Below are 27299 nucleotides of genomic sequence, written 5' to 3'. Positions count from 1 at the left end.
AAATATTTTCGGCAGCGTTGGCAAAATCAAACCTCCCGGCTAAAGCACTCAATTCCGCATGGAATTTTTCAAACGTTTCATTTTCCCTCTGTTTTCTGCGTAAAACAATCCTCTCTCACGTGTGACGTTTTGCTCTCGTTTGAATACGTTTTGCATTTCGTCTAATATCCGTGGGTACTTCTCCGTTTTGATGCTGACCGCCGGTTTACGTGCTTTGAGTATCCTCTGTGCTTCATCCCCAATGCAAAGGCACAAGTTAGATTTTAACTTTTTCTCCGCGTCTATTCAATTTTCCCGTTGACTTCCCCGGTAGCGCTGCAATCGCCCTAGCATCTAAAGTATCATCAAAATAAAAACCATCGGGATCGGTTTCATATTTCGCAATCATTCGCCAATGGCATTTTATTATCCATTCCTCCCAGTATGTCGGCAGCTCCGGCGTGCGAGCTTCCCAAAACGATAATATGTTCAGTGGGTTTTTTCCTCCTAATTTTCTTTCAGCTGGCTTCAAGGCGTGACTCTGATTATTCAGATTTTTTTTGTAATAATAAAATTGATAACTTTATGCTGATTTTTTGAGAATTTTTCAAAAAAATCTTTAGTCCAATCCTGTCAAATCTGAAATTACTGAGTAAACAAACTCAGTTCAAGGTCAAATAGCTGACTTTTTTCACTAGTGGGCGCACAACCCTATCAGTCAATTAATGAATTAGTATAGAATCCATTCTAAGTTATTTCATTTTTACTGTACTCTAAATCCAGAAATCATAAAAACGTTCTTGGGAACATTCACCACACATCCAAAGTTAACCAATAAATAATAAACAACAAAAATAAGGTAAAATAACAAAACATTGTTATCATAGTAATATCGAATAGTCTGCTAAGAAAATTTTTTGTTTTTGCACAATATTTCACAATACTTTCTTTCCGTTATCACTAGGTGTTAGTTGAACTTTTATATATGACAAAAGTTTAAGATTCCGTTTTTAATTAATTGTTGAACACATTAAATCTCAGCCTATCCTTAAACAATAGGAATCGCCGTTTTAGATATCTAATAGCAAGTAAAACAAGTGCATTTGAATCTCTTCTTGCCATTTGCACTTAATGTTAGTTGAGATGTGCAAAATTATGTCGAAGTTTATCGATGTAGATGTTTTAGATTAAATTGAATTCACTTTATTTGGTGAAACGCAAGAAAATGGCATTTCATCAGTTCACTAGGAATTGACAAAGAGACCTGGTATAGGGGCAGGCGCGGATCCACGAATTTCTCGAGGGGGGGATCGGCGGATTTTCAAAAAATTTTGAAAATTTTGTCGATCTTTTTTTAGGAGCTTGGTTTTCTGAGCCCTCCCAAATCACTTTAAAGTCTCTAATTTGACCAAATTTTCTGCTCCGCAAGGAAATTTTTGAAAAAGGTAAGAAAACGTTTTCAGGCACTTTTTGGAAAATTTTGACCAAAAAATCGCGGTTTTTTGGCGCGCGCTCCCCTCTCAAAATTAGTATAATTTGGCGCCCAAGGCGCCTTTAGAAAAATTTTAGGGTCCGTTTCCAAAAATGGAAAATGGATATCTCAAAATAGTACAAGAGGGGGACCCTTTGGGTCGGCAGGGGGTCTAATACCTGAAGGATAAAAAAACGCCTGCTCCCCCCCCCCCCCCCCCCCCAAATTGGCTACTGTATGGGGAAAATTTAATTTTTTTTTGTAGTTTCGGGGCAAATTTTTTTGTAATCAATGCTGTAGTTTCTGCTATCTGGAGATTTTTTAAAAAAGTAAATCCCAATCAATCCTCGGTTGTAGAATGGATTAATTCAGAAATTTTTTAAAATTCTATCCGCGTTTGTGGGCTGTGAAAATGAATTACATTTCTGAAGACAACCAGAAAACATTTATCAAAACTCTTTTAGAAAATTAAATAAAGCCAGAGCAACAAAAAAATTGCGCACCTATTAGTTCAGAACGAAGATTTTTTGCTTCTTGAGCAAGCATTATTCAAATTTCTTGTACAGTTTTGCAGTCAATGTTTGTTGAGATTTAGAAAAAAGTTGAATTTTCTGAGCTGATGTTTTAAATTCCGCACAGTTTTAAAAGATTCAAATCATTTTGTACCGAAAAGCTGGTGAAGCGCATTTTGTTGATGTTTATTTTTGACAACTTCTAATTCAAAAACTCCCTCCCTTTATTTTTTTATTAATTAATTTGTCGGCACAATAGCATTTGTTCTTGATGTACTCTGGATTAATGGAAAGGCTCTGATAGTTTGTTATCATTTTAAAAGTTTAAAGTTGGCACACCTTCCTCGGAACACAAGGGCTGCTCAAAGAAGATATGCTTATTAATATTTATTACTACCTAATATGCAAAACGACGTACTTATTCAAGATGCTACAGACATAACAGTTGCAATTACTGAAAACGTGGTTTTTGGTGTTTTTTTCCTTAAAAATTTGAAAACATTTTTTCAAAATAAAGTCAATATAATGAGGGTCAATTTGCTAGACTTCAATTGAAGTTCGAAGATTTATTTTCGCGAAAGTTTTTTCCTTTTTCTAGGAATCAATTCCTTCCCCTGTGAAGATTCTAGACCCGACCAGGGTTCAAGAAAGGTTTTTTTAACCAGTTGGCAACAAAAAAAATCCCTTGAAAATTGAAAATTGAAGAAGTCCCAATAGCTATATTTACGGCATGCACCATTGAAGCACCGCCTTTTATGGCGTAAATTCAATATAGATCGCATTTGTTTTTAATTAAAAAGCCAATTTTCTGAAATATGAACAACAAAAAGTATGGAAGCTTAGATCGAAACAAATCCTAGATGCAATTGCAATAAACATCATTTTGGGGGTTCTTTTTCCTCGTAAAAACTTACTCTGTTTTAATTTTATTCCTTATTTGCGCGCAACTGCTGATGATTTATATTCGCAAATTGACGTAAGAAATGTGTTTTGGTTCCTTTTTTCCTCCGTGAATTTTTTTTTTGTTTTTTTTTTCTCCGTAACAAATGACATGTCAATTCCCAAATGGTACAGCACAGCATTTTGTTTCTGATTGGAGGAGCGTTGAATTGAGAAAAGCAGAATCGAAAAATCAAAGCAACTTCATGCTTCATACATTTCAGAAAAAGCTCATCTGCAGTTTGTGAAAATTTTAAATTATTTATGACTCTCAACACTCTTTTTGAAATAGTACTTCTACCTTCATTCGAACGGGCAACTTCATAAAAAAATGGGAGGACATATATATGATAGCTACGGTAGCTTCATAAATCATAATGGGTCTTATATCTGATGTCTTTTTATTAGTCTGCGAACCCTTTCAATTGATGTCTGGAACGAGCTCCAATTCTTTGATCTAATAACACCTCTTTCGAATTCTACTTTTCTCACCAGAACTAATTCTTTATTGTAATTCCAACGAAAAATTCCTTAATCCAAAAAACCTGTTTTGATATTTTCGTTCAGATTTAATAGTGCAAAAATATAAAATTGAAGTTATTTATATTAGAGCTAAATTTACAATTGAGAATTAACTGATAATTTCCTAATATGGAAAATTCTGAGAAAAACAATAGCTCATTTCCAACCGGACTATGTAAAAATGGTCTCAACTTCCATTATTTACTCCGTCTTTGTAGTTCCGTGAGAGTGAATCGGAAGATTCTGTTGCTGTGTTTCTTGGTCTCAAATCTCTTTCTCGCCGGCAGCCTTCCGAGTAAGTTTCAGTATTTTAAAATTGTCACTTTATGGAAAAAAATTTTAGAAATCACCTTTTAAAACAACGAGAGTGGTAAATCGTGTCTTAGATATAAATCTGAGGTAAAATATCTCTGTTTATTTGAACTCAAGAGACAAAATATCTTCAATATGGTGTAAAAACTTTTGTTCAAAACTATTTTTTGATCTCTGAAAGCTGACTGAAAACAAGTTCGGTAATTTCTTTGGGAGTCTGAACAAAAGTTCCAGAATCAGAGAAAATGCGTTCGTTCTAAAAGGGTTAAAACCAAAAGCTCATGTATTCAAATTGAACACAATAAAATGCACGAACTAAAATGCTGCAAACTACAACTAGTGATTTTTGTCTGCTAAACTGGTTTCATGCCATCGAGTCTCATTGAGCGTAGAAAAGAGATGAGCATAAGCAATCTAAAAAATTAAATTTTTCTTAGGTTCTAATAAAACTTTTAAGTAGATACTCAAAAAGTAAACCAAAACTGAAATGTTTTATAAACAAAAAAATTGCGCATAACTTTATTGAAAAGAAGAGTGGAAAATTGCTATCAAACAGAACAAGGTTTTTTTGCTACTAAAAGGACTTCTAATTATCCTTAGACCCCAAACTAAAATGATTGGGAACATTTTTGAGAAGCGTTTGAGTTTTAGAAACGTTCCAGGTTTAAAATCTCAAATTTTGCCGGATGTATTGGGTAAAATTTAATATTTGACGGCAGCAGTGTGGGGCATTTCAAATTTGATTATATTTCCTTCTTTCTGTTTTGTTACTTAAAATGAAACTAAATTGGTTAACTAACTAACTAATAGTTGACTAAAAAGTCGACAATTATTCAAAAGTTTTGTCTGTTCTCTTATTTTTGATGATTATTTTCATAGGTGGAGCAACCATGGTTTGTTTTACCAGATCATGATGAGGGAAAAAATTCTGGCGTAGGTTGTGTGATTTTCAACGGATTCTCAACTACCAGAAGGAAAGCACGTACGACGTCAAAGGGAAGGCCTTTTGGTCACTCGTTTTTTCCAAGAATTCATCTTTTTTTTAAACATCGAGGTAACAGGTCTGATTTAAATTGTATTCCAAATTGATTTTTCCAATTATAATAATGTTTTAACATTCTATTGTTTTTCTAGGTAGCATATTTTTCATTTTTTAATAAATTGATTGATTTTGAAATACTATCCAGCTTATTGTTGCAATTTTCAAATAAAAAAGAATATTGTGCTCGTTGCGGCGCTTTACTTGAAATGATTTTTTGACATAATTAACAAAAATTTTTGAAAGAATTCAAAGTTGTGTAAAGTATGGAACATAAACAATTGCCAATTTGGTTTGGTTGAGATGATTGATTTGTAGAAAATCTTTAATGCGCGTTGAGCAGGCAGAATTTAAAATTAATGTTAAGTTCATTTGTTATAGCTTAACAAAAAATTCCGTCAAAAAAATCTTGTCATTTTCGTGAGAAACCATTTTATTTACGGAGTTTGGCCTCATGCTTTAATTAGATTAACAAGTGTGAACGAAGATTCCAGATCATTAAATCGTTTGTAACGAAAAACATTCAGGACAACGTTTTCAACATTTAAACAAGGTAGCAAAAACCTACAAAAATTGACCAAATTCGATACATCAATTTTGAATCAGCTTGAATTTTTGTTGGTGTTTTTTGCTTTCATTAACAAATAGATTTTAGAAAAAAAAAACGAAATTAAATCAGTTTCGTTCATTTTTTGTGAAAAAGTTTTATAAAGATTTTACATATATTAATTATGTTCAGGTTTTTTCGACTATCAAACAATAGAAAAAATTAAAAATACTCTTATAACGCATGCTTTTCTATTGACTTTTTGTGCTGATGTTTGGCCTAAAAAGAAAGTATGAGTATAATGAATTTGTAAGCTTTCTGCTTCGAAAAAAAGTTTGATTTGAGTTTTACCAATTATGTATTTATCTGCGCAAAAAAATTTGCCTAGAACGGTGATAATGAAAATGATTGTTAAATAATTTTTTGTCTTCATCATCGCGGGAGCCTTCAGAATTGCCAAATTTTAAATTCATTTCCTTGAACTCAATAGTTTGTGTTAGGAAATTTCTCCTGGAGTAACTCTAGCTCTCTGCAATTGTGATGGTTATTTTTTGAGTGCAAAATTTTGCTCATTTTGAAAGAAAATAAGACTTAAATCAAATCAATGTGTTTGAGATTTTGATGGGCTCAAGTATGTTGAGAAAATCCATTCAAATTAGATCCATCCCAATTTCGATTGAGGTAAATAAATGGGCTAACGTAAACCCATTTTATACTGCTTATTATTTGTATGAGTTAAATTTAATTCGATTTAATTCAAATTTTTCAGTGCGCGGATTTTAATTTTTTTCTTTTTTAAAAAAACTTTGGCCGCGAAAGGAGCGCAGGGTTGCTTCCATAAATTCATTTACTTTCTCAATACATTCTAAATAATTGAATAACCTTCATGAGCTTGTTTGGACTTAAGCTATCAGGTAAAACACGCGCCCCATTAATTAAAACAATCAGAATAAATAGCATACAGAGTGGATCTTTTTAATTGGTGGCCCCCATTGTACAAAAAGGAGGATTTGTAAAAAGGAACAAAAACCATTTAATGTACGGTTATTCAATTATTTTTATCGAAGAACCACAGAGGGATACTCAAAAACATTCTGCAGAGCTTTTAATAAGTTGTTTTGATTTTCTAGAATTTTTTTCCAGTTGTTCAGCTAGTTTTCTCAATTGAAAAATTGTTCTTCATTAGTAAAAACTAAACAAAAACAAATCCAAATGAAATAGCTAGTTGGTTAAGTACAAAAACGTATATAAGTTTGTGACTTTTCTTTCATTTCCTGATGATTAAAACGCATGCTTGAAGGCGGTAAACTTCAATCAGAAAGATTCAATAAAAAACCTAATTAAAAATTGTCGGTATGCTGCTTCTAATCAGCGTGCTTCTAATCAGCGTGCAGATTTAACACAGTTGTTTTTTAGATAATGTTTTTTCGATGACATGGTTTCAAGTTCTGTTTTTTCCCAAAAAGGCAATGATTTAAAAGGTGGTTTGATTTTTTCTCCTTTTTTACAGTGATCTACATTTTTGATTTTGTGTTTCTCCGCGCTTTAAAGCAAAATATGATATGAAGCAAAATTCTTTTTTTTCTCAAAGGGGTTTTCATAACTTTTGTATAGTAAAAAAAAACCTTGAAGACCTTTTCATTTTAGTATAAATGTTTACTTTTTTATATTTCAGGTACTATGATAAACTGACGATGCATAAGCTCAGTTTCAAGTATTTTAGTTTTAAGCCCTCGTAAATGTCTTTTACATTTTGTTTATAAGGCTAACGAACTTGTATTTTATAAAATGCAGTATTTTACTCTAATAATTATGTATGTAATTATAGAGTATTTTAATGACTGTTACGAACTGTCACCCTACCAATTTTCCATTGTCAATCAAATTCGGTAAGTTAAAAGTCAAACTAAAAAACTATTTTTGGTAAGGAGGATTTGTTATAAGGTAAAAAACCATTTAATGTAAGGTTAATCATTTATTTTTTTAACATTGAAGAACCAATGGGGGGAATACTCAAAAACTTTAATAAAATGTTCTGATTTTATAGAAATTTTTTTCCAGTTGTTCAGCTAACTTTCTCTAATGAAAAAATTGTTCTTCATTAGTAAAAACTAAACAAAAACTAATCCAAATGAAATTGCTAATTGGTAATGTACAAAAACTTATAAATGTTTGTGACTTTTCTTTCGTTTCCTGGTGACTAAAACGCATGCTTGAAGGCGGTAAGCTTCAATCAGAAAGATTCAATAAAAAACCTAATTGAAAATTGTCGGTATGCTGCTTCTAATCAGCGTGCAAAACAGTGTTTCAAAGACTTGTGTGATATAACACAGTTTTTATTTCAGATTTAACGCGGTTTTTTTTGCGATAACATTTTTTTGATGACATGGTTTCAGTTTCAAGTTCAGTTTCTTTCCGTAAAAGGCCATGATTTAAGGTTTGAGTTCTCATATTCTCAAATTCTGCAAGCTTTTGATTGAAGCTCAATAACGCTAAAAGGTTTCCGGCTAATAAAAGAATGTTTTCTCAACAAAAGTTCATACCGAGTCTTTATTTGCGTTTAATACTGTGCTGCATAGTAACTACGTGGATTAAAAATTGAATACTGCAATCATTGACCCGTGACTTCAAAAAGACTTCGACCACAAAGGCCCATTGCATCATTTGCAAAACTATCGGGTCACATATGCAAAGATTGCAAATATGGGCTCTTTTTTCTTCCCCCTCACCTCACACGCTCAATTTTACGGTGTAACGAGTGGTTTTACAAAGTTAATTATGAACACCAAATATGTTTTCCATGGCCTGATTAGACCTTATGCCAATTTTCATAAAAAGCGAATAATGTAACAAGTTTTTCATTAGTAAAATTTTGCAGGTGGGGGAAAGGAAAATTTTTGCAGGTGGGGGAAAGCAACTCAGTTTCGAGTGTTTTACTTTTTTTAAGTCCTGGTAAATATCTTTTACATTTTGTTTATAAAGCTGTTGAACTTGTGTTTTATAAAATGAACTATTTTACTCTAACAATTATATATGTGAGCCAAAAGTTCGCAGCAGGCGTTAAATCGTAACAGGCTTCAATTCGCTTCATGCGAAAATTCGTATCAATAGATTAAGCGGGCAACATTGATTCACGCGCAGTATTCCTCTCGTGCTGATTTTAAATACAGCGGGGCGAAGCGGAGCAAGCGTATCTTTCTGACCAATGCCTTGTTGCGAAATGTCGCTTATTATAAATTGTCGCTGGTTCCAAATTGTTGACTGTTACGAATCGTCGCCCTACCAATTTTCTATTGTCAATCAAACTCGGTACGCTAAAAGTCAAAATAAAAAACTATTTACGGTAGTTTAAAACTAAAACTCTGTTGAGCTAATTCATGCTTTTTACAGCTATTCAATTAAAAATTTGCCTCAAAAAAGTTTTTTAGATGGTAAAAAAATGTCTAGATAAAACCACGCGGAACAAACAGTCCGCCAAGCATTCCATAAATCGGAATAATAAATGCTGGCAAAATTTAATTTCCCATTGTAGCCTTCGGAAACTTCTTTTGCTCTCAAATTTGGAGCTTATTCTTACAAAGCTGCTATTGTAATTTCTGTGGTTTTAAAACTAGACGGCAAAAAATTCTCTTATATAAACGCAAAATTTTGGCTTTACCTGAATTTCTTTTAGTTTTTTTACTGACATCAATTTTTAATGGATTTGAGGTCACTCTCATCCCTTCAATGTTGTTTTATACAAAGAAATTTAAGAACAAAAAAGAAAGTTCAGTTAAACAATATTTTGAAGTAGATATTTGAAGTGCCAGCTTTATTTATGAAAAAAAAATGTTTCTTTGTAAAAATTTAAAGGTCTGCGCGTATCAGGAGATATTCCAGAATCTTTCATCCTTGAGGCCTATTCATGAGGTCATCTTTTTAAGCAACTGAGACAACAACAAACATCGAACGTGAAATTCTGAGTAGTACAAAATCAAACAACTAATTAGCTTGTCTCACTTTATTTTGGAAAGATTTTGTAGTGAGAGATGATTAAACACCCATAAATAATTGGCGTTACGCTTTCAGCATGATAAATAAAATCTTCGAAATGCGCATAAATTAATTCAAAGCATAGCCAAGTCGATCATTTTAAAACATCCTAAACTTCAAATGAACTAATCGGAGGCCAAGCATTTTTTGAAAAATTGATTGAGATATTTTTGAAAGTCGATTTCTTCTATGGGGTTTAAAAATAATCTGTGATTTTTTTTCGATCGCCAAAATATGATTGTATGACAAAACAGTACAGCTCCGATAGTCCCGAGCATCCGCACTTTCTCCAAAAGTCAGAAAAAAAACCGGAAAACGTGCTGATTATGGTCAAATTTGCAATATTCAAACCACACTAATCTTGCAGGAATCGATGACTGGTAAATGTATGTCTTGAAGTTTGAGCTCAAGGCGTCAAAACGTTTCAGATGGTGTGAAAAATCCATTGAAAAGTTACTAGCTGAAAAGTGAAACTTGGTCTGAAGAAAAAAATCCCAAGGACTACAAATATCCCATCTTTTTGTTGATAGTCGGAACAAAAACAATTTGGTTTCAACTTCCATATTTATTCTGATCCTCATAATTCTGATCTCTCTGCTCTAGATACAATGAAAAGTAAAAATGTTGCCAGAGGACTTTCCGTAAATGATTTTACAGCGTATCATCTAAGTGCTCAACAAAAAATCGCTGCTATAAGAACATTTCTTTCAAAATCAACAAAAAATTAGCATGTAGAGGGTAATCAGGGGAGCAACAGAAGTTCGCCTCAAAAAAGTGAACATTCAGCATTTTAATTTCTAGTCTCGTTGAAAAGTCAACTCCTTCATCTCATTCATTTTGTCTTCTTCGTTCTCCCAAGGCAAAAAAAATAAATCAGAATTGTTACAAAAACATTGCTCTGTTTATTTTTCGTAGGTTTGAGAAAAAAGACAAAATAGAGATGCTTGGGGTTATTTTTTCTATAACTAATTTTAAAATAACAATGGTTTTAGGAATAAGGAGGGCTCAAACAAAAATAAATCTACAATTTTTTTTTCAAGTCAATCGAAGATACCAACGCTTCGAGGTCAAATTTTAAAAATGTTTTACTTGCAATCATTGTTTAAATCCGATAAAGTTATTAATTTGATCAAGGCGGTATATCTTTTGAAAATTGTCGAAATATTTTACCCGCAATTTGATTGCATTTATCTGAACCCAGTTTATTTAAATAGGACACGCTAATTGGTCCTATTAAATGCTATTAGCAATAAAAATCACTTGGTTTTGCTTATGGGGTGCAAAGAATGAAGGAAAATTTCAAATCTTTAAATTTAAGTGTTTAAAGCCAATTTGAAACTGCGATATCTTATAGGTTGTTGTTCCGACTTTCGATACGAAAGTAACGGAATATTTGTGCTCGGGGTGGGTTGTTTTTTCTTCAGACAAATTTCGACTTTTTATATAGCCATTTTTGACGGAATTTTTATATAATTCGAAAGGTATTGTTGTCCTGAGCCTAATTTTGAAACTATATTTCACCTGTGATCAGTTTTCGTAAAGTTATGGGGTTTTAAATGCGCGATAAATTTCGCGCTAATAACGCGGAAGCGAGATTTAACCCGTCTTATAAATCGTTCCAAATTGGTTCAAGGAAGCTTATATGCCTTAATTGATTTGTTAATAGGAGCAAAATTTATCACTTTGTACTTAATATGACGCGTGGGGGAATGTTTCACAAAAAATCTCAAACTAAAAAAAAACTTTAATTTTATTTTATTACATTTAAATTTTCATAGACCCTGAAAAGCAGTTTTGTTGGAACTTTCAGATCTTTGCCCTGATAAAAACAGTCATTCTTTCGGTTGTATGTATGATCGCCGCAAAAGGGACGTCAAAACTATAATAACTTGTGGCAGAAAAAATAGAATGAATTCATGAGCGAGGAATAACAGCCACTTTGATTTTTCATGGCTTTCCGGTAGTTTTTTTGCAGCCAATCAAGAGAACAATTATTCATGATTCGCAAAGATTGTTTTTATCATCTCATTCATTTTGTTTTTTTTTCAATCAATTGGCGTACAAAAAAACAAGACTGCTCGTATCACGGCGAAGCCCTGAATGTTCCGACTGCCTTTAAAGGTTTATGGAGCAGTACTAACACTTAAAAAATTCAATGAAATAAAACAAAATGAAAAAAAAAATCTAAAATTTGAAATTTTTTATGATAATCATCCCCCCACACGCCATATAAAGTACAAAAGGATAGATTTTGCTCCTTGTAACAAACTAATTATGACAAATAAGCTTCTTTTAACCAATTTGGAACAATTTCTAAGACGGATTAACTCTCCGCTTACGCGTTAATAGCGCGAAATATATCGAGCGTTAATTGTCCCAAATTGACCAAAATGGCAATCTTTAAACCCCCGTAATTTTACGAAAAATGATCACAGGTGAAATATCTTTTATAATTTGAGCTCAGGACAACAATACCTTTCGAATGATAAAAAAAAATTCCGTCAAAAACAGCTAGTTAAATAGTCAAAAATTGTCTGAAGAAAAAAAAATCCACCCCCACCCCGAGCACAAATATTCCGTTACTTTCGTATCGAAAGTCGGAACAATAATCAAAACTTTTAACAGAAGCAAAAAAAGCAAACACCCATTGTTAGTTTTTTTGGTTGATAACCTGCACTCAGTAAAAAGAGAAAGTAATCAATGATATTATAATTATAATCGTACTTTTAGCAAAATTATAATTAAATATAAGCACCAAATTTAGATGTTTAAATGATTTACAATCCATTATAATGGTAACATTTTTGGTGAACTTTTATTTAATTATAATCAATTATATGTGACTATAAATTTTCTGGAAATCTCGTATAATAGATTGTAATCTCTTTTTCTATCAAAAAAATTATCGGACAAAAATTAATTATAATGTATTGTAATTTAGCTATTAACGGGCCAAAAAAAGCATTTTTAGGCACTTTTTGGGAAAATTAGACCAAAAAAATTGCGTCTACTTCAAAATTAGTATACTGGCGCCGAAGGCGCCTTTAGCAAATTTTTAGGACCAGTAAGCCAAAAATGGATGTCTCAAAGTAGTGGGGGGGGACCTCAAAACAGTGGGGATATCAAAATGGGGGAAGAAAATGGGGGGACCTTTTGAGTCGGAAGGGGGTCGAATCCTTTGAAGTGGGGAGGGGGGTGGTGTCGGCCTCCCGGCGCCCCCCAAATCCGCTGGTGGCTATAAGTACAGAATTACAGTTTCTTTTAATTCGGTAACTAACTGAAAACAGTCCATTTTTGATCGATTTTAATCAATATTTTTTGATATTTATTGAGACTGACAATAAAAATCCTATTTATAATCTATTTTTTTCTCTTTTTACTGAGGGAAATTTTGATAAGAATATTTGACCCGCACATTTAATTGATTCATCTGAAATGGTCAGGGCTTATGTTCAAATATATGCACTCACTACTTGGTATTACTTATCGGATGCAGAAAAAAAAGAAAATTTTCCAAATATTTTATGTTATGTTTGTACATCAATCTAAGATTGTGATGCTTAAGCCTGTTGGAACATCAAGGTCTTCGCCCCAATAGAAACAGTCTTCTCTGATAGTTTTATATATTGCCGCCGCAGTTATCTATCAAGTATAGAAAAAATGAATCTAAGTTTGTTTGCAAGAAAAAAGAAGAATAACTGATGTGCAAGGAATGATAGCCACCATAAACGTTATGATAGTGTTAACGGAGGTAAAGTTGCTGATTCTGTCAAACAAAAGTGCTCATAACTCAAGCCTGTTCAGATATCAAGGAAAGAAGATGCAACCCGGACTAAAGTGCTCGACTTTTGCTTCATTTTTTTGAACAAAACCGCGTAGTTTTTGGATTCAAATTGGTGTTCGATTCTATTTTTGGTAGAAAAAACTTCAACTTTTCGTCCTGCAATTGTAATTATTTTCCGTATATCGTGATGCGTGAGTTCTTGCCAGAGGAGGCAAAACTAATTGGCTCTAATGAGTTGAACAGCAGCTACGTCAGATCACGGGCTAATAATCATGCCTCAGACTGCTTTTTGAAAAAAAAAAACACTTTATTTGCATATCGAAATTAATTTCAATACACAAGTGTATGTCAAATGTTTTCATAAAAATTTTATAACATCCTTAGATACGCATAGTTACAATAAACAAAACAAAATCTATTGCAATTATCGATGATTAATTTTCACCTGAGAGCTACAAGGTGGTTTATATATAAATGTTATTATATAAAATTGAAGCTTTCCCATGAAACTTTACCATGAGTTGCCACAGAGGGGTCTGCTTTAAATAATAATAAATAATAATTCTTGAATTTTATCTTTGCTTTTCCGTATGTTAGTATGTCTTTAAAGTTGACTTTATCATCTGTTAGTTTATTCCAGATTATGACGGATTTTTTAAAGAAGGAATTTTCTATGTATTGCCCATTGTATCTGTCGGCGAAATATACTTTTTTGCTTCTTGTATTAATATCTATTTGGTGGTTATCATACTCAATGTTATTATAGGCTGGCACTAATTAATGTTTTTATAGTCCAGAAACATTGTTACTGGCAATATAATGTGTTTTAGATTCAAGTCTGAAGATGAGTCGTATTTTGCACGATCGCAGCAAGTTTTTACTGCCCAGCTTAACTGTTTTTCCAGAGATATCATTAAGTTAGCGGATATTCCACTTAAAAGAATTGCTGGGTAATGCAAATGACTTATTACCAGTGCTTTCATTATCAAGAATCTTGTTTTTACTGGCAATGGCTTTTTGATTGATTGAAGTGTTTTTATTCCGCATGCCATTTTCCTTAGAATCGTTTTGATTTCATCTTGGAATGTTAGAAACTGATCTAAAACTACTCCTAGGTATTTAACATTGGTTTTTTCCTCAATTATTTCATCATCTAGAGTTATAGTATACTTGTCATCCTTTTTCCTTGAATGTTTTTGCTGAAAACGATGAGTTCTGTTTTTTGCAGTTAACTGAAGTGAGTGTTCTAAACTTCTACAATTAAGGTGTAGTACTTTTAAGTTGTTGTTGTAGTTTTCCAGTTTTTTCTTTATTTGACTGAATTCCATGAAGGGTCCTGGATTTGGGTGGATATCCCCTGATGTTAGGATAGTTTTACGAAAGGACCTTTCTTGTTTTTTGTAAGTCTTGCTTGTGTTTTTTATATCCTAATTGTAATATTATTAGCTTATATTATTAAGTATAGTGCAATAATATTTATTCGAGAATATTGTGGCAACCCATGGAAAAATATACTTTCCTTTTTTTTTATTCAGTACCTTATAAATTACAAATTGATCGGTTTCGCAGAAGCTGATGACAGATATGCTAGTTAAGACAAAAAGTAACAGCATATCGTTTTGTAGAACAATTTTAGTTAGAATAACAAATAACAGTTGTTTATCAAAAAGATAGTCTTAACTAGCATTACTTAATAATGAAAACCTTGCGAGTAGTTATATGACTGCTGGTTACGGTTCAGATTATGGTTATAATTACTATCACAGCCCCATGAGTTGTTGTTGAAATTATTTTGACCAGTTTGTCGGCCATGACCAGTTTGTCGGCCATATGCGTGCATGCGATCGTTACTATAGGGTCGATTGGTAGACCTATAAACAAAAAAGCGATTTTTGGTTGGAATTTGCTTTTCCAGTATAATCAGGGGCTGGTTTTAGCCTCGGGAGTTTACTTGAGTGTTTGAACACGAATGAGCCGAGGCAGTTGCGCAAAAATGATATACCTAGTTCATCGTTCAGGTGTATAGTGTCAAAATATAAACTCTGATAGCTCTCCAAGCTTTTGACGTTTGAATTTAGATTTAGCACCTCAAATCCCGTCGTCGAACCATACATTTCATTCAGAAAATGATTATAATGATCAATTTTGTCATTAGTATCATCATTGTTAAGTATTGGCGGTCTTTCGCAAAAAAAAAACAATCGAATCTGATGAAAATTTTGCAGTTATTAAAGCGATAAGTTCTTCATATTTGGCGCTAAAAACATCAACCGTTGAGTAATTTTTTTAAGATGGAGTTTGTCCCATCTTGGAATATCACATACTTAAGTTTTTTTCAAAATATTGGTCAAGGACTTTTATTTTCCTCTCAGTGGAGCTACCCGTGTATGCATGAACAACCGTATCATTGGGGAAAGTTTCAGTTTTTTTCCCTAGCAATTATACTTGAACCCAAAATTAGGTTTACACACTCCTCTGGTATAGGAAAAGGCGAGAAGCTTCTCACAGTTTTTGATACTTCTTTTGTTTTCGTCGATGTTGACTGTAGTTTGCCATCCTTGTCTGCTTTCGATGTTTTCTCAATAAACTCCATTATTTTACGATAACCTTCCTTTTGGTCGTACATTTCGGAGTAAATCTTGTATAATGCTGATTTTTGAAGTCCATTAAAATTTTCTTGGCTGAGTTTTTTTGCTTGACATGTTTAAAATGGATGCAAATGACTGGTAACTGGAGGGACAGTATTTGATTATGACTTCAGACCCTGTATTTCTGCTAAAAAATTTAATTTTAATGCTGAGATAACTTTTTTTTGCAAATTAATTTCCTTTTTCTGCTGAATAACTTTTATTCTGCAAAAATAGGTTTCTTTTTTCCTTTCCCAAATTTAATTTGTTCGCTCGTCTGATTCGATCAAGCAATGACTTCCTGTTTTTCTGCTGATAAATACGTTCTGCTAAAAACAACTTTTTTCTGCAAAATAATTTTCTTTTTTGCTGAATAGTTTTTCTGCAAAACAGTTTTCTTTTTCTGTTGAATAGCTATAATTTTTTTTTCTTCTAAATAGATTTTCTGTAACTGTTTTTTTCTTTTGCCAAGTTCGGTTTTTTTAATACAGATTTTCGAATAAAGCCTGTATGGAATTTTCCAAATTTAGAGTTTGATAATATAATGTACGGATGTTTTGTTTTAATTCGAAAAAATTTTCTAGTTCAGACTAATCTCTATCTAAACGACTGTATTTTTGTTTTTAGAGAATTTTCGTTTAGTGCTTGAAGGTCAGAAAGATCAAAAGCGAAAATAATGAAAAAAAGAGCAAAAAAAGCCGACTGATTTCTAGCTCTCCACTCTTTTACTGAGCTTGAAAAGGTGCATATTCAAAACAATCCCATACAAAACAGTCCGATACAAAACAGCCCGGCTTATTTTTGCGGTGAGAGTGCTAAGAGTGCGTCCCTGCTTCTTTGTGATGATGGCCTTCTAGTTTTTAGGCAAACTACATCTGTTGACAAGCTTCAAGTTTCTACATCTGTTGGCCTTCATCTGCTTGGCAAGCTTGCCACGCATTTGTGCGACTGCTGCTGCCGCCACTATTTTCTTGTTTAAACAAAGAACAATTCTTAGTTATCGGTTTTCAGAAAATTTGTACTCGGAACTTTTTTGGACTAAATTTATTGGACTATTTTTCAAAATTTTCATGTTTTTCTTGACTGTTTCAAGTTAGACTGTGTTATGTGAGACTGTTTTGAACAAAAGATTTTAGAAAGTATTCATTTGTCATACTTGCACCAAGCTTCCATGAATAATAACAGATTATTTATCATTATAATTTCAATCTCTATTAAATTTTGAAAGTAATACAAAATAGTTAATTTAAATTAGATTATAAAACTACTAATTTTCAGCAATGAAACCAATTTTAAGTCATTTAAAATCAATTATAAATGACTAAAACAGTTTCTGCCAAAACTAATCAGGCATTTTAAATTTTGATTTACTTTTTACTGAGCTTAAACTTGAACATTGATTTTGCAAACCACAATGTGGTTTATCTAAATTTTGGCTAAAAATAATTTCGATTGGAACTTTTGTTCCATTTTAGGAAAAAATTAGAAAGTTTGATTTCGATCAAAATATTCTAAGAATTGCTTAAAAAGGACGACATTCTCAACATCGAGAAAAACTTCATTTTTTTTCAAACCTCCACTACCATACTTTCATTCTGCCCACTTAGCCCCTCCACTATTAGCGGATTATAGTGGGTCTTAATTCTATCTTACGTTCTAAAAAGGTAATTATAAATCTTTATAATGAAGCTTATTCAATCTATGTATTATTTTATAATCGGCGATTCCGCAAGCAACTCCAGTGCCGGTACGCAGTTTTACAAAAATACTTATGGCATAGAGTAGATTCTTTCCCGCATTATTCTGAGCTCTTAAAAATAGTTGTGGTGGGGTTATTTTTAGTATCATTTAGAAACCCATCCAGGCATGAGTCGGATCGAAACATATTTTAGAAATATTTTTCATCGCCAAGAAGACGACTCTTTGTTTTTCGACATTCCGACTCAATTTTTATTGTTTGTAAAAAAAATCTGACATTGAGATGACTACCCCAGATCTTACGCTACTAAGTTCGTTCATTTTTTCACGCCTTATGATTTCATTTTTGAAGTTTAAATTTTAAGCTTAAATTTTCGAAGTTATATTCCGTATCCCTCATTTTGTCTGCTCCAGGCCCTTCAGGCAGAAAAAAATTTAATTCGATTTTTCATACAATCAAAAGCCCTGTTGGTTCAATGTTTTTTTCTTAGGTTTGAAAAACAAAAAACAAAATAATTGTGCTCTGGGTCGTTTTTCAAATCAAACTTATAAAAATTGGTTTTTGGAAAAATATGCGCTCCAACAGAAAGTAGTTTTCCAACTTTTGGTAACTCAATTAAATATTATAACGATTCGAGCTCATATCTAGAGAGATCTAGAGAGCAGGGGCGCATTTAGGGGGGGGGGAGCGGACGCTCTCTTCCCCCTCAGGAACTCGACGCCCTGCCGACCCTTTGTACTATTTTGAGATATATATTTTCGGTGACGGACCCTAAAATTGTGCTAAAGGAGCCTTAGGCGCCAATGGTCAATGTACACTAATTTCGAGGGGGAGTGCGCGACAAACAAACGCGATTTATTGGTCAAATTTTTCCAAAAAGTGCTTAAAAACGCCTTTTTTGGCCTGTTTTTTTCTCAAAATTTTGCCTGCGGCGCAAAAAAATTGGCCAAAACAAGGTCTTTTTGGTGCTTCAGGGAGCTTGGAAAATCAATTTGAACGGCCTAAGAAAAGGTCAGACAAGATTTTCGATTTTTTTTGAAAAACGGCCCCCAACCTCCTTCGAGAAAATCCTAGATCCGCCGTTCCAAAAAAAATGTCAAAAAATTCCGCTCAAGGTCAAGAAAAATGTGTCTGAATTTATTGGCTTCTCTCACACTTTCTACACCAAGAAAGAAAGAAGGAAAGAATTTATTTTTCCGATAGGTAGTTACATTCAGTGACCGAAGATGAGTTCGAACTATGATCTTATCTTTTTATCTGAGGATACTTTTATCTGAGAATCTACCACTGTAAAACTGGAAAAACATATGAATTTTTGTACCATTTTCAAAAATTGTTGCAATAAATACTGTTTTGGGAACATTCTGATATTTTTAGTAATTTGGAGCACTTCTGTATTTGTTATGAGTGGTTAGTTTTTTTAGTGAGCTACCCGCAGCAGGCGTACGTGCCCTTATCAAACAATGCAGACGTTACCTTGTGCTGTCTGAAACTGTCTATTCCGGACTACTGTCTCCAGATGTGTGATGGATTCAGCACTAGAGAACACTTCAGCCAGAAGAAGATATGCGACCAGGTTTGTTAATCTAGTTCTCTCTACCCCCCCCCCATTTTTTGGCTTTTGTAATAGCCGAAAATTGTGAGCAGAAAAACTAGTTAGCATGTAGGGGGAGCCGTTAATCTGAACTCAAGCGCTAACAAGGATAGCCGCTTGCTGTGCAAATAGAAGCATTCATAAAAAACTACATTTTTTTAAATCATTTTTTTTTTCAATTTAGTGTCGTTTCTTGTGCGTGGTGTGATGAAAAAATTATAAAACGCGTACAAAATTAGATAATTTAAACATAATTGACAACAGTTGTCTTAAAAAATTATAACTACCAAAAAAATGAAAAACAAAAATCTAATTTATCAAAAAACTATTGTTGCCAATGAAGCGCTAAGTGAATCTTCCAAAACTAGTTCGTTTAGAAAAATCAAGGTTTTTTTTAGCTTAAATGACTAATGTTCAGAACGAACGTTACTTACTCTATCGCTTTACTTGCTCAAAAATTAGGCCAAAACTCAAAAATTTCTAATCGATTTCTCTCGACACTGGAAAATTTTTTGTTACTCGTTCTAACTACGACTAAAAGTGCCTTAATATGATATATCACTCGATCCATTCGGATGATTATTTGTGGAGTCTGAAATTGCGTGGAAAACAAAAAAAACTAAAACACACTCGAATACAAAGTTCCTCTCCCTTTTTAATTGTCGCTCAAATTGTACAATTCAAATGGCATAGTCTAAATCACCCGTGCCAAGGGCTTGCACTACACAGAAAGTCATTTTAAATCAACTAGTAGCGTGCACAAGAAAAGTAGTCCACCCTTCTCTTCATCAATTCTGAGGGCCCAATTTTTCCGCGAAGCAGAACGTTCGGGGCTTTGGCAGATTGGCTGTTGTTTTTATTTGTTAGCTTGATGTCTAAATATTTAAACCTTTTGCCAGTAAGAACCTGACATGTGTTTAGAAGCGACTATATGTCTGTAAACCATTCAGCTGGAATTAATTTTACCTTGTTGTTTTGAAAGCCCTCTGCAATAACAAATCAACTAAATAAATTAGGTTACATGTTCAACTCTACCCTAAAATAACTTCCTAGCGTTCAAGAAAAGCTATATCAATTTTTTAAATTAAACAATTGGAGTTATTCGGATGGACATGCTCGCAAACCAACAGTGCGTTTACGGGGAGCGGGCGGAGGAGAGACCGCCTCTCTTTTTCCTCCCGTCAGGGGCTCGACCCCTTGGTTACCCATAGGTTCCCCCCTTTATACTATTTTGAGATATCCATGCCAAATTTTCACGCCAATGTACCACCTAATTATGAAGGGCGAGCGCGCGCCGCAAAAACGTGATTTTTTGTTCAAAATATTCTAAAAAGTGCCTAAGCACACCTTTTTTGGCATGTTTTTATTTTCAATAATTACCTGCGGCGCAGAAAATTTGGTCACACTACGGTCTTTATAGTGATTTGGGAGAGCTCAGAAAATCAATTTAGTCAACCTAAAAAAATGTCGTCAAAATTTTCGACATTAAAAAAAATCCGGACCCACTTTAAGAGAAAATCCTAGATCCGCCCCTGTCCCTAACAAAAAATGTTGCAGGACTTTTTCGCATAGGTAAAAAGAGCATTTACAACGCAGAAAAGTGATTTTTTTTCTGAATAGATTTTTTTTCTGAACTAGCCCAGCTTTTAAACCCGCTTGGGTTTAAAAGCTGGGCTAGTTTTCATAATAACCATTTGACTATTTAAACGTTAATTTTTTTCAGGTCTACGAAGAATACCGCAAACAATGTTTCCGCGCAAAACCGGAACCCCCTCCCGCTAACACCCACGACAGCTTCACCTGGATAGACCCTAACCCCAGACCCCCACTTCCCCCGTCGACCCCAGACGATACCCAGCAAACCAACCAGATCAAACCAGCGGAGGGATTCGATTCCCGCGGAACCCAGTCTAAAGACTACGTTTTAAGTGATTCACAAGCTACAATTGTCATTACCAAAAATGGAGAGAAACAGCAGGCGAGAAACGGGTCGTCGCACCCCCTCCCAATTTGGTCACGTGATTATTCATGGGTGCGATGTATCGTGTTTTTATTTGTGTTCACAAGACAGAGTTTATTTTGTGGCCGCTTCATGTGATGATTTTGCATTATTTTTAAGTTAAACTGACCTCTCCCCCTTTTGTGGATGACGCCATATGCACTTGATGAAAGAATACGCTATTGTTTTTTTTTTCAATTTGAGATATATTTATTTTTTAATCTTTTCTCTCTCAGTCTGTTAATATACAGACAAACGCCTTGAAAGTACTTGTGTGAGCTTTGGTGCAGTTAAGCAGATTAAATTCGTGATTGATAACTTCTTTCAAGCTTCATTACTGTAGCAAACATATACTACAGGGAAAAGGGGATAATTTTACTCTTACAATTCAGGCAATGAGATGGCAAGAATAATACACTGGGGATTGACAGAGGTCTAAGGTGTTGTTGATTAGGAAACAGACAGGCATAACATTTAATGCTTTATGGGCACCAAATGGTACAATTTTAGGGGCTTATGTCCTCATAAATGACAGCTTAATGTCTTTAATCGCACACTGACCAACAGACACACACACACACTATTTTTGCACAACGTTTTTCAGGTATTTGCAACAGGAAAAAAAAAGAAAAACGAGCATTGCAATGCCGTGAAAACTACTGAAATTATTGTTCCGACTTTCGTAATGAAAGTAACAGAATATTTGCGCTCAGGTTGCTTTTTTTCTTCAGACAAACTTCGAATTTTTAATTAGCTATTTTTGGCAAAAATTTTCTTTATCATTCGGAAGGTCCTGAGCTTAAAAGATTGTCATTCGGAAGGTGTTGTTGTCCTGAGCTTAAATTTGAAAAGACTTTTCACCTGTGATAATTTTTCGTAAAGTTATGGGGGTTTAAAGATTGGCATTATATGGCGTGTGGGGGGATGGTTTTCACAAAAAATCTCAAATAAAAAAAAAATTAATTTCTTTTTATTACATTTATTTCGTCGTGTTTGCTCCATAGAATTAAAACAGTCGCAACATTCAGGGCTTCGCCCTGATACGAGCAGTCTTGTTTTATTTAATGACATATTTTAGTTACAATTTAAGATGACAAGTTTTTGCGTTTTCTGGCGAATTCGTTAACAAAACAATTGCTGTCATGCACTTTTCGGAAAAAAAAGCATTTTGGCTCACAAAAATTGAATCATTTACCATTACCTTTTGACTGTTTTATCCCGAAAACATTTCTGAAGCTTTAAAAACTAAATGCCCTAACTGATCAAAACTTCATAACAGCAGTTAAGTTTTTTTATCATTCAGCATAAAATGATCTTCAAAAAGTTAAGCCCTAGGATGTTTGAAGACATAAATTAAACTGTGGCACTCTGAGAGACTTCATTCATTAAAAACCAAAAGATTTATGGTTCCGACATTCAGAGAAAGCGAGGAATAATTATTTATGACTTTTGAAACCAGTAATCGAAAGTGAAAATCTGAATTAACATCAATGACATCAATAAAATGAGGGGCTAATCGTATGTCAGAAGAAACCATGGCGCGAAATTTTCTAAACATTGGACGCTTTTAAAATTTTCGAAAAGAATTTTGGATTTTTTTGGTTAATTATGAGCTTTTTTCTTCCAAAGTTTCGAAGATAATTTCACTTCATAAGTTTACTCCATTCTGATTGGCTAACATAAATTGCGGACATTTGGTTCATTTTTCAGATAGGATTCCCCTGTAAAGTGCTCGATGGAAAAATTGGAATTGGATCTGTATCCGTTTCACCTCTGTCGCTCAAGATATCAGTTGATTTTGAGACACTACAAAACAGATCCATCATCCCAAGTGTTAAGCAGGCATGTTTGATTGATGAGATTTTAATGAGATTAATTTTCACCAACGTTACCTTTCATATACACTCCAAATTTCCCGTGTTTCCCCTTTTTCTTTTTTTTCATTCAACTTTCTTTCACTACATTAATAACTGAACAATTTTTCAACATCACGAAATCAGTTTATAAATTGTATGCTCTGCATTGAGATTAAGTCCCGTCACGCATAACTTTGGGTGACATGATAACAACAGTTTTTGAAAATGCTCTTTTTATTTGTACTTCCGATGATTGATTGAGCCGATTTTGCATCAAATTATTCGAACCTAGTTAACGTCCCCCCTTAGCTTGGTTCTAAATGGGAATTTTCAGCCACTCAGAATTGATCATTTTACATGCAGCGCCTAGCAAATATAAGCAAATATAATTTGACTTAAATGCTGGGGTGGAAGATATTAACTTCGTCTATATGAGGTTGGGGGGGGGGATTTATGAATGGATTTTTGACGATGCATAATTCAAAAACAAAACGTTTTCGAAATTATTGAAATTCTAAAAAATGTATGCTCCTTGAGATAAGAGGGAACACTTAGTGTGTTTTGTTAGCTGCCGTTCGAACCATTTATTGACTCGTAATGGAATTATTTATGGATACGGATTCATACCTAAACACTCAGTGGTGTATTAACACGTGTGTAAAAAATCGTGAATCAATGACCCTGTGAAATATTGATGATTATGAAGCATGCTTGCCATTTGCAATGCATTATACACTTGATGTAAAAAAAGCTAAATAAAAATATGACAAAATGATGTCAAAAACGGGCGTGTTTGTTCATTTTTTATTATTTAACAGTTTTTTTTTCTTTCAGTCACAGAAATAAAGCCGCATTTCAGTCGTGCTTGAAAAAAAAACGTTTTAATAAAGCTGAATGATTTGTTCAAATGCGCAATCAAAAAGCCGAATTTGCAGTACTTGAAGGGGTTTTTACCAAAACTATAAGCGAAAAGATTATCATTTAATTGGAATTCAATCTAGACTAGAATCTCAGTCGCCTTGGGGAAATGAAAAGGGTAAAGGGGTAGGGGTACGTAAAATTTGAGAGAGAATCAAATTTTGGGTTGTAATAAAGCGGGATCGAGAGCAGAAAACAGGCGCAGTGATGTCCCGCCCCGTAATACAACCGAGGTAAAGACCTATGCAAAGAATAGATGTTTACAAAAGCTTGCAGAACATTTCTTGTTTTCATAGAAAACAGCAAAAATTCTTTAGAAAACAGCATAAAATAAACAGGAAGACTATTTCAATTAAACACACATAAATCCTGTATTTTTTTTTACAAATTCTGCAGTTGTATCGAATTGCATTGAAATATTGCCATCAATTATACTTAAAACTGCGTTTTTGAAATCTCTCTCAGAAAACCCTGAAGGCGTCGAAAATTCGCGTGTCAGTCATTTATGAAACAAACAAAAAACATCATTATCATCAAAATGAGCTTCCCTTTTCTCATATCATCAGCAACTTTTGCGACAGTAGTTAAATTCAAAAACAAAACTTCTTTCGTCTTAATTCAATCAAAAATATAGACAACAATTTTATAAGTATAAATAATTTTTTTACCATTTTCGGATATGAAAAAGTGAAGAAGAGCGTTTTCAGTGCCAAAATAAAACAAAAAAGCTTATGGACTGAGCGTACACGTAATCTGAGTGAAATTGATTTTTTGGGCTCAAATAACACGCATCGGTCAACTGCCAATTTCATGACATTAAACCCAAAATGCATTCATTTGTACTACTGGGCGTGCAAATAGAAAAAGGTTGTAGTTTAACCTGATAAAATTGCATATGAAATTATAAAAATAGAACACCAGAATTAAAATTCGGTTGAAATTGTTCAGGCTTATTTCTACTTGTTCAGGATAAAAATTCAAATTTCAAGGTTCAGGGAACAAGGTAATTTCAAGGTAATATCGTACTCTCTGACGTTTTAGGGTACGGGTGGGTGTAACTTGTTTCGGCTGAAGATTTTACGTCATCGAGTTATATTATTCGATGACATGAAAAGTTCAAGCATAAACTTATTATATCAAAATGAATAGACATGAGCGAACCAAACGCTTGCCCTTGTAACGCGGATTTTCAAATTTCGAAATTTTTGTTTTGCCGAACTTTTTTTAGGTCGACCAAAATGATTTTTCGAGCTCTCCCAGAGCAGTTTTTTATCCTTTTTTGACCAAATGTTTTGCGCCGCAAGCAAAATTTTGAAAAAACAGGCCAAAAAAGGCGTTTTTTGGTACTTTTTGGACAATTTTGACCAAAAAATCGCGTTTTTTCGGCGTGCGCTCTTCTCTCAAAATTAGTATATATTGGCGCCTTTCGAAAATTTTTGAGGTCCATCATCAAAATGGATATTGGAAAATAGTACAAAGGGGGTACCCTTTGGGTTGGCAGGGGGTTGAATCCCCGAGGAAGGGGCGTCCATACCCCCCTCCCCCCAAAAACTGCAATTGGTTTGTATGCACTTTTTCAAAACGCCAGTAGCAGAAATGAATGAGACAGTTTGCGTCTAGCAAGACATTTTTGGAGAAAATTAACTTAATTGATTTCAGATTCAAACTACAACATTTTGCTGAGAATGATTGATTCGCTATTTACGCTTTAAAGCAGAAACATAGAAAAAGGCTGCTTGTACCAGGGCAAAACCTTGAAGGCTCCGACAGCCACTTGAGTTGATTAAAAGCTTTTTGAACAAAACTAATGAAAGCAGAGTAAGTTTTATTTCTTATTTTATTTATTTATTTCATCCCCTCACGCCATGTCGAGCACAGAGTGAGAAAAAAGATATCTAGTAACGTTTTGATGAGAACAAACTGCTTGTATCAAATGAAAAAGAATATTTTACTTCACTGCATAATCTAAAGGACAAAACTTATTGCGCGTTGATTATCTCAATGAAAATTATAGCCGTCAAAGTGAAACAAAATAGCCGTCAAAGTGAAACCCAGGGTATCAAAATATTTCAGACTGGTTGGAAACTTCCGTCAAAAAATGCTAGTTACCAAGTCGAAAATTGTCAAGTCAAAAGATGTCCAGTGCACAATGAATCCGGAACCTTCTTCAAACGCTCGAAAATTAAACCTCTATACACCAATTTATACAAATTAACTAATTTAAAACTCAAAAATTCTGCAGATATCGTTTACAAGTAAAAATTTTACTTTTAAGACTAAAACATACACTAGTTAATTCTATTATAAATCTTCTATGAAATAATGTTGTTTTGATTATTATTACTTTTTTTAAAATTTCGATGCTTTTTTTCAATGTCCCGTGACAATTAATTGCTACAACGACTTTTTTTATAGAGGATATATACGAGCGGATTTTTTGCCTAGCAGAGCCGCATCAAAAGCTTTTAGATCAATACAATGGACTTTTGCTGGCTAAAAATTTGTCAAGATAATCGATTACCGCAAAAAAATTAGGTCATAAAAAATTTTTCAACCATTTTTTTTTTCAAATTTTTTTATTGGAAAAATATATATTCCTAACCATTTTTTATTTGAGTATGATTTAATTTTTCCCCGAATACTTTTTGATCAAAAAAACTGAAAATTGATTGTCTTTTGTTGATGTGAAGAAAAGTACTCTAAGTTTTGTATCTTTCTGCAAAATTCGAAATCAAAGAAGCTAATTAAAATCAAGCTCAACGCTACTTTCCCAACACTTGACCCTAAAATGAAGGAAAAAAAAACAAAAAGAAAAGATGAAATCGCAATTGAAGTTGGTCAAACAAAAAAAATCTAATTTAAGTTTGTATTTACTATTAGCAAAAAAAGCTAACTATAGGAGATAAAATGTTTGTTGTAAAGCAATGTTTTGGGTTGAAAAGAAACTAATAATTTGAAAACCATTCGGAGATAAGTTGAAAAACTTGCTTGCAATCGATCCAGAATGTTTTTTTTTTTGCTTAAGAAATTAGAACCAATATGATCCAATTTTTTTGATTACTATGGATTGTTTTAAGTTCTGCAAACGAAGACTTTACAAATCTAATATGTTAAGTATTAATCATGAAATTTTGTGCCGAAGGCTTGAACCTAAATTTATCCTAGAATGTAGAACGACTCATTATCTGGACTCGGCAATCAAAACTCATTTAGAACTTTTCAGGTTTTTCTTTGATTAAGAGCAAATCTCAAACTTAAGTTTTTTTATCTATTTATGTGCATGTTATCAACTTTTTAATATAATTTATCAAGGTTCAGGGAACATAATGTACGAGTATTTTACCTATTTGTGAGCAAATTTCTAGCTCTCATTAAAAATTTCACTTAGAAAGTTGGTAATTTTGAACCTTCTACTGATTTTAGGGTGTCGGAGGTTGTAAACTTATTTCTAAGGAAGATTTTATGTCAT

General features: G+C 33.4%; 1 protein-coding gene across 1 annotated transcript; it reads left to right on the top strand.

Moving 5' to 3' along the window:
- Positions 1–3113: 3113 nt before the first annotated feature.
- LOC134841339 (uncharacterized) lies at positions 3114–21228 on the top strand. Its single transcript, XM_063857261.1, has 3 exons — positions 3114–3718; positions 18888–19039; positions 20781–21228. Exons 1-3 carry the CDS (start codon positions 3553–3555, stop codon positions 21153–21155), a joined length of 693 nt encoding a protein of 230 aa, XP_063713331.1. The 5' UTR covers positions 3114–3552; the 3' UTR covers positions 21156–21228.
- Positions 21229–27299: the final 6071 nt, after the last annotated feature.

Source organism: Symsagittifera roscoffensis, chromosome 3 (genome assembly GCF_963678635.1).
Source record: "Symsagittifera roscoffensis chromosome 3, txSymRosc1.1, whole genome shotgun sequence".
Lineage (NCBI taxonomy): Eukaryota > Metazoa > Xenacoelomorpha > Acoela > Convolutidae > Symsagittifera > Symsagittifera roscoffensis.
Note: the sequence above shows the minus strand (reverse complement) of the source record. Positions and strands in the feature narration are given on the sequence as shown.